Below are 8,925 nucleotides of genomic sequence, written 5' to 3' on the forward strand. Positions count from 1 at the left end.
ATAGTTTATCATAGTGTATATATAGTATACAAACTTAACATATATACTCTTAAAATGTGCCCATGATTGTTTTAATAAACGATGACAACTTTTTTCATCATTTTCAAAAAAGAGATGGAAGTCTTCCCGAAGGGAAACACGAACAATATGGCAGATTGCATATTTGTACATTCATATATTATGGTTATCTAGTCACGTTTTTTTCAAGACATTTAGCTGTTTCTTTTTTAAGTTAGGCTTCTCCATTTCCATGAAGTAAAGCTTTCAGCCACCAGGTGTCACTACTGCCCCAGGTTCTTCGGAGAGATGATGTAGTACAGCTTTGAGCCACCAGATGTCTCTACGGCACCAGGGGCCTGGTCCTAACTGCGCCGGGTCGAGCCATGCGCGGCCATGTGAATGTTCCATGAAATACGCATATCACCGCGTTGCTAGGATACCTCGCGCCGACAGCTATTTACAATTTTGCTTGACATACTGTTGGACACCGGAATAAATATTTCATTCTTTCATTCAATGTCATTCATCAATTGTGTCAATGCATAACAATAAAACACTACAAACAAATGTAATTAAAATAGGTATTTGTGTTGTCTGGTTTACAAGCAGGCATTTTGCCGGGAATGGTTGTTTTTGACAGAAGCAATGCATTGAACATCAAGGAGCTAATTGAGGTGTTTTGAGACTGTAGGAGAGATCTGTTTAATGTGTCGGCCTATATAAAACATATATACATAACTAAAACAATATTCACAACTGATTAATAAGTTCAGCACGGACTAATCGGCCTGCGATATCTTAAATTGCTCTGGCTGGACGCACGTCTTCCTTGGGGACCGCCGGTGGCTGATGGGGTCTGGGGAGAGGGATTCTCTTGGAGATGCAGATGTTGTGCAGAACAGTGCACGCAGCTATTGGTGTGCAGACCCGATCTGGGTGCATCCGCATCTCCCCATGAAGGCAGTGAAACCCTCCGGATAACCCGACAGAGGGTCGATCTGTGAACACTGATCATATCGCCGGCTGTGTTTTGAGATGCCCCGTTTGCATAGAAGCGAAGCGCAATGAAATGTCCAATGGATTGCTTCTGTCCCTAATTACTCTTTCCCGTCTAAATGCCCGCTCGTTGTACATGTATTACACGTGCCATGATTGCGCTGGATGGATCGGATGTAACTGCTAGGCTATAGAAACAGCCTGGAATTTCGACTCTACGCCTGCCCCTGACCGGTGCAACCGGCGTAACGGTTAGGTCGGACTTAGAACGCCAAGTTACGAGACCAGGCGTATTTAAGACCAGTTGGCGCAACCCAGCCCAGGTTCTTTGGAGAGATGATGTAGTACAGCTTTGAGCCACCAGATGTCACTACAGCACCAGGTTCTTTGGAGAGATGATGTAGTACAGCTTTGAGCCACCAGATGTCACTACAGCACCAGGTTCTGAGGAGAGATGATGTAGTACAGCTTTGAGCCACCAGATGTCACTACAGCACCAGGTTCTGAGGAGAGATGATGTAGTACAGCTTTGAGCCACCAGATGTCACTACAGCACCAGGTTCTGAGGAGAGATGGTGGATGTTCCCATCCCCTGTCCAACCCGTCCACACAAGGGTAACGGATCCGATCCCGGCGTCTGCACATGACCCCTGACCCCCGCCCCCAGTGCTCCTTAATGACCTGCATCTCACGGGGAGTCCCTCTAATAAAACCCTTTTCAGAGTTCATAGTTTAAGTCTCTAAGGTCGTTTCCATAGCGATCCATCGCCGGGTCCCGTGGCAGCCAGAGAGCCCCGCGCCCCAGTCAGTCCACTACGACCCCCGCCCCCCCCGGTCGCTGTAGGCCCGGGGGCGGGTCCCGGGGCGGTCTGTCCCGGGGGGCCGGCCTCCAGACCCAGCAGGCTGCTGCTGGCGTCCCAGAGGCGGCGGGCGGCGTCCGGGTCTAGCGCCTGCGGGGCGGGCTCCGTCTCCGTCAGCACGTCGTAGTAGCGGCCCGTCACGGCCTCCAGCTCGGGGGCCACGGACAGGTACACGCTGGGCTGGGCCCCCAGCGCCGGGCCCTTCACCAGCAGCGAGAAGAACGGACCTAGGAGGAGTGGTTAGTTAGCCGGGCCGTTCACCAGCAGCGAGAAGAACGGACCTCGGAGGAGTGGTTAGTTAGCCGGGCCCTTCACGTGACGGGGCTCTACCTTCTATGTTCTATTATAACATGTTTTGCACCATGAGCCATAACTGCGACCATTATATTGTACTTGTGTTAGCCTTAAGCCTAGCTCAGTCATTATGCCATACCACATCACCTCCTGCTGTGTAATGAGCTGCATTGAACACAAGATGATCTATTGAGAACACCAAATCCATATTTCCTGCTATTTTGGTGAAAGTAATGCAAAAGTAATGTAAAAGAAATGTAAAAGTAGTGTAATGCCTTACCATTCAAAGACAGTGATATTGTAATGTAACTAGTTACTTTGTAATGACAGTAACAAGTAATAAATAATGCATTACTCTTTTGAAGTAACATGCCCAACACTGGAAGAGGTTTGAATAGATGAGGAAAATTCAGATAGATAGATAACAGGTATAGATAGATGAGGTATATAGTCAGCATGATGAGAGGTCTCTAGATAGATGTATAGATGAGGGGTATATGGGCAGATGTTCTTACTGAGCACCGTGGTGGAGAAGGGTGATTGGTGGAGGCCCGTGTGTCTCCCCAAGTCAGTGGACGCCACCCCAGGGTGCACACAGTTCACCGTCACCCCAGTACCTACACACACACACACACACACACACACACACACACACACACACACACACACACACACACATATATACAAATAAACACACACACTATACATTTATAAAAACGCATATATATACATACATACATACATACATATGTAAATAAACACACAATTTGCAACACACTTTAAATGTATAAAACATACACACACACACACACATATATATATATATATGTATGTATATATATATAAATACACATCTTATGTATAAATAAATACATAAACACACATATTAACCTGTATGTAAATACACACACAGACACACTGCCCTGTAGCCCCTTCTGTAACGCCGGCACTAAGCGCTAGGCGGCAAGGTGCTAGGAGGCTAAGCGGTTAGGCTGCTAGCTCTTACCCTGGAGCCGCGCGGCGAGCTCCCTGGTGAACAGGACATTGGCCAGCTTGCTCTGGCAGTACGCCCGCTTGGTATCAAACCTCTTCCTGTCCCAGTTGAGGTCCTCGAAGTCCATCTGCCCCACGACGTGGGCCAGCGATGACACGTTGATCACCCGGCTGGGGGCGCAGTCCTGCAGCTTCTCCAGCAGGAGGTGGGTCAACAGGAAGTGGCCTATCAAGAGTTGCAGACAGGATGTGATGTCACGCACGTTCCAGGACACGACCACAACAGAACTGGTATGAAATCATTCGTAGAGAAAATATCATCTCAGATTGGTAACCGATAAACCAGCTCTAAACAGCACCAGAGGCAAGCTCTTGGTCAACCCTGATGTAAGATGTGTTTATATGTAATAACATTTAAGAACGTATGGAAATAACATGTACAACATTACTTCTGCATGATATTACTTCTGCCTCCCCCTTGCGCACTTATTGTATGTTGTACGTCCTGGCACTTACTCAGCATTGTGTAGCATCTTATCCTGGCTGTCTTTGTTGTACACGGGGAATGGGTTAAACTAGCAATCGTTAATGCTTGGCACTTGGTTATATGAACATCCTTATTGTACCGACAGCGATATATTGATGTTTCTCCTTCTTCTGACAAATGTACTTATTGTAGGTCGCTTTGGATAAAAGCGTCAGCTTAATGCCCAACATGTAAATGAAATGATTCCCGTTATTTATGACTGTGGTGTCATGGCTTCTCTACGGGACGTTGGTCCAACGCTTCATTCGGCTGGGAGCCGCGGCCGCAACAACCGAGGGACGGTCGGAAGCTTCTAGAAGGGTTCCTCACCGAGATGGTTAACCCCGAACTGCATGTCGAAGCCGTCCTCCGTCTTCCCTGCCGGACAGCGCATCACCCCCGCGTTGTTGATCAGGATGTCGACCCGCCGCTCCTCTGGGGAAACAAACCACCGTCAAGAACCAAACCACACCGGTCAAGAACCAAACCACACCCGTCAAGAACCAAACCACACCGGTCAAGAACCAAACCACACCCGTCAAGAACCAAACCACACCCGTCAAGAACCAAACCACACCGGTCAAGAACCAAACCACACCCGTCAAGAACCAAACCACACCGGTCAAGAACCAAACCACACCGGTCAAGAACCAAACCACACCGGTCAAGAACCAAACCACACCCGTCAAGAACCAAACCACACCCGTCAAGAACCAAACCACACCGGTCAAGAACCAAACCACACCGGTCAAGAACCAAACCACACCCGTCAAGAACCAAACCACACCGGTCAAGAACCAAACCACACCCGTCAAGAACCAAACCACACCCGTCAAGAACCAAACCACACCGGTCAAGAACCAAACCACACCCGTCAAGAACCAAACCACACCGGTCAAGAACCAAACCACACCGGTCAAGAACCAAACCACACCGGTCAAGAACCAAACCACACCCGTCAAGAACCAAACCACACCCGTCAAGAACCAAACCACACCCGTCAAGAACCAAACCACACCCGTCAAGAACCAAACCACACCGGTCAAGAACCAAACCACACCCGTCAAGAACCAAACCACACCGGTCAAGAACCAAACCACACCGGTCAAGAACCAAACCACACCGGTCAAGAACCAAACCACACCCGTCAAGAACCAAACCACACCGGTCAAGAACCAAACCACACCGGTCAAGAACCAAACCACACCCGTCAAGAACCAAACCACACCCGTCAAGAACCAAACCACACCGGTCAAGAACCAAACCACACCCGTCAAGAACCAAACCACACCGGTCAAGAACCAAACAACACCCGTCAAGAACCAAACCACACCCATCAAGAACCAAACCACACCGGTCAAGAACCAAACCACACCCGTCAAGAACCAAACCACACCGGTCAAGAACCAAACCACACCGGTCAAGAACCAAACCACACCGGTCAAGAACCAAACCACACCCGTCAAGAACCAAACCACACCCGTCAAGAACCAAACCACACCCGTCAAGAACCAAACCACACCCGTCAAGAACCAAACCACACCGGTCAAGAACCAAACCACACCCGTCAAGAACCAAACCACACCGGTCAAGAACCAAACAACACCCGTCAAGAACCAAACCACACCCATCAAGAACCAAACCACACCGGTCAAGAACCAAACCACACCCGTCAAGAACCAAACCACACCGGTCAAGAACCAAACCACACCGGTCAAGAACCAAACCACACCGGTCAAGAACCAAACCACACCCGTCAAGAACCAAACCACACCGGTCAAGAACCAAACCACACCGGTCAAGAACCAAACCACACCCATCAAGAACCAAACCACACCCATCAAGAACCAAACCACACCCATCAAGACCTCCCACCATAGGGGGTCCCACCATCAAGACCTCCCAGCATCAAGACCTCCCACCATAGGGGGTCCCACCCTTAAGGCCTCCCACCAGCTCAATAGGGGTCACACCCATTAACAGAGAGTTATAGAACGTAACTGTCTCTGTCTGCCCTGGCTGCTTATTGGACCAAGGAGCGTCTCCATTGGTTGACAGTGTTCTATCCTGGCAGGTGATTGGTTGACAGTGTTCTGTCCTGGCATCTGATTGGCTGACAGTGTTGTGTCCTGGCAGCTGATTGGCTGACCTTGGTTGATGGCCTGGGCGAAGCGGCGTATGGAGCGGACGGAGGCCAGGTCCAGCTCCCGGGCGTAGACGTGGGGGTTCAGGGTCCTCCCCCGGATCTCCCGCGCCGCCGCCTCACACTTCACCAGGTCCCGACATCCCAGAATGATCCGACCCCCTGCCGGCACGGTAACAGCAGAACATGATTGTTAACATTTTGTTTTACAACGGGGTCAGCCCGTGCGAAGAGATTAAAAACAAAAAGGGACTAAAGGCTCAGTTAGGGTTCCACGTCGACGCAACGCAAGGACCCCGCCGACGCTTCGACGCAGTCCCGACCCTGTTTTGGTTCTGCGTCGGGTTGAGGTGAGCGGACCAATCACAGCCCTTGATGCTGCGTCACCTCTACGCAAAGTTATAATTTTTGGGAGGCGCGCGCCCCGGGTCCGCAAGGACGTAATGGGTCCGTAAACCCCCTTGCGTTGCGTCGACGTGGAAAACTAACTAAGCCTTAAGAGAAATGTTTATGTTGGATTAAATGCGACTGCGTGCGGACCACACCTCTCTTGGCGAGCTCCTGGGCGGTGGCCTTCCCGATGCCCGTGTTGGCGCCTGTGATCACCACCGTCTTCCCCGGGATGGTTGCCTTGCTGGGGCACGGGCCCCGGGTCACATAGTCCCTGGAGAGGGGCAAACAGCTCAGACCAGCTACACCACAAACACCGGACCCAGGGGCTAGCTTCTGCTAACGATCCCTGCCTTAACAACACTGTGTCAGTGAGTTAGTGTTACTCCAATAGATTCGATCCCAGTCAGGAATTAATAAAGTCCTTATCCTACTGTTGATATTGAATTGTATGCTTCTTGAAGATTGTTCTAAGAGACAATAAGACCACCCCTGATCCGACCCCCCCCCCCCCCCCCCCCCCCACACACACACACACACTTTGTATTTATATATATATGTGTGTGTCCTTTATTTTAAGTGCAAGGTTGTCGGTACTGTTGTTTTAAAATAAGTTGTACAGGAATTAGACAATAATTGCACAAAGCCTTACAACTACAATGCCAATCGTTGTTTTAGTTTGTTATCGCTCTATTTTGTTAATATTATTGATATTTAAGGCGTACATGACTAGTCCTGTTTCCTTTACTTTTGAGTTATGTTTGAACCTTGAAGTTATGTTGGAGGATGTAACCTACCAGTAACCAGTGTCTTTCATAATACAAAGTACATCAGTGATACTCACTTCAAGAGAACAGCAAACCCTACAGCCGTTCCGAAAGCAGACAACGGTAGGATGTATTTGCTCATTGCGGCCGGTTTACAGTTATAAAATAGACATGAATAAAGTAATGTCAAACATTATGATACAGAGAGACAGTGCTGCAGTCCAGTCAACACAAGGTCACATGGACCGCGCATGCTGTTGTCGTCACGACATCGAGCCCCGCCACGTGCATGCTGGGGTTTGTAGTTTTGTTTTAGTTTTTTTTTATATAATCTTTAGCCTTTACATTAAAAATGACGATTATGTAACTTAAACACGACAAACTATCCGGTACCCTACTGATTCAAAATAAATAATTCATTGATTAGATTCTCAAATCATCCCGGGGGAAAATTCGGTTCTAACAACAGCATACAATTGTACAAAATATCAAAAACAAGCAGTATCTTTACTAGTGTAATTTTCATTTGCCTATACTACCAATATGCCGGACATTTATGTGAAATAGGTACTTACAGCAATTCAATTTATTTAAAATTTCATTTACAATTATTAATACAATATTGAATTACTTTCAGAAAGAAAAATACTTACCACACATACTTCTAAAACCCAACAGAATTGAAACTATTACGAAAAAAACGCATCCTTAGTAACGCAGTCTCTCAGTGTGTGTGTGTGTGTGTGTGTGTGTGTGTGTGTGTGTGTGTGTGTGTGTGTGTGTGTGTGTGTGTGTGTGTGTGTGTGTGTGTGTGTGTGTGTGTGTGTGTGTGTGTGTGTGTGTGTGTGTGTGTGTGTTTGTGTGTAGGGGGGGGGGGGGGTCAGTTAACAGGTCAGGTTGATATTATTATCTGCACATCTTTGTGCATTTAATAATTGTATATATTTTGTTTATTATTATATATTACGGAATTTTAGGTTTTATGTCACAGAGAATAACTTTACAAGACTCCCGCAGGAGGAGAAAGTACAAAAGTACAAACTCTAGTTTTGTAGGACATCAAAGTTTGGCTTATCCCGACAAAGACACAAACCAGGACAGCGGAGAATCGAGGCCAGCAGGAGGAGGTACAAGGAGAGAGGGGGGAGGGAGGGAGAGGGGGAGAGGAAGGGATGGGGGAGAGGGACGGAGGGGGGAGGGTAGGAGGGATGGAGCAGAGTAGGGAGGGATGTAGAGAGGAATGGGGAGAGGGGGGAGGGGAGGGAGGGATGGAGTACAGAGGAGAGTACATACTTTTTTTAACAACAAAAAAAACAAATAACTCAAAACTAGGACATGAGTCGTGAAGAAGAGAGAAGAGGGGGGAGCTGAGAGGAGGAGAGAACGGAGGGGGGAGAAAAAGGAGAGGGGGGAGAACAGTGGGAGGAGAGAACGGAGGGAGGAGGGACACTCTCAGCCCAACCTCGCAGCAGGAGGACACCTGCGACCTTCATCATGATTTATGAACACCTAAGCCTCCTTACACCTATCCCGTCTGACCCTAAAACCCCAACCCTAATATCTAACCCTAACTCTACCCGCAAACATCCAACCCCCCTTTCCTCTTAACCCAAAATAATAACCCCAAAACCGTCCCTCTGACCTGTCCACTACCCAAATTCACTGGTCCAATATGTGACCTTGGAAGATATGCCTAATAACGTTATCTGTGCCTCACGGACACTTTTCCGAGAGAAGGAAGGCCTAACCCCTTACATCTAACCCCTGCCCCCTGAAATCGAAACCGACGTATTAATATCGCGGATATAAACTGATGACGTAAGCTGAAAGGGTCGGTATGTGTGTGCTTGGAGTGAGGACAGGGCTCTGGCGCTAGGGATCGACACACGGGGGCCATGCTGTGGTTCAGCCAGCAGGGGGTGCAGTTGAGGCGTGTGACGGACGCACGGTGGGGCT

The 8,925-nt window shown here is 48.5% G+C and overlaps 1 protein-coding gene across 1 annotated transcript; it reads right to left on the minus strand.

The window, feature by feature from the left end:
* Positions 1 to 53: 53 nt before the first annotated feature.
* LOC132446740 (retinol dehydrogenase 13-like) lies at positions 54 to 7,244 on the minus strand. Its single transcript, XM_060037194.1, has 7 exons — positions 7,047 to 7,244; positions 6,358 to 6,476; positions 5,819 to 5,974; positions 4,000 to 4,104; positions 3,157 to 3,369; positions 2,666 to 2,767; positions 54 to 2,083 (listed from the first exon to the last, which is right to left on the minus strand). The coding sequence occupies exons 1-7, from the start codon at positions 7,109 to 7,111 to the stop codon at positions 1,737 to 1,739; spliced, it is 1,107 nt and encodes a 368-aa protein (XP_059893177.1). The 5' UTR covers positions 7,112 to 7,244; the 3' UTR covers positions 54 to 1,736.
* Between the last annotated feature and the right edge of the window lie 1,681 nt (positions 7,245 to 8,925).

This window comes from Gadus macrocephalus, chromosome 18 (genome assembly GCF_031168955.1).
Source record: "Gadus macrocephalus chromosome 18, ASM3116895v1".
Classification (NCBI taxonomy): Eukaryota; Metazoa; Chordata; class Actinopteri; order Gadiformes; family Gadidae; genus Gadus; species Gadus macrocephalus.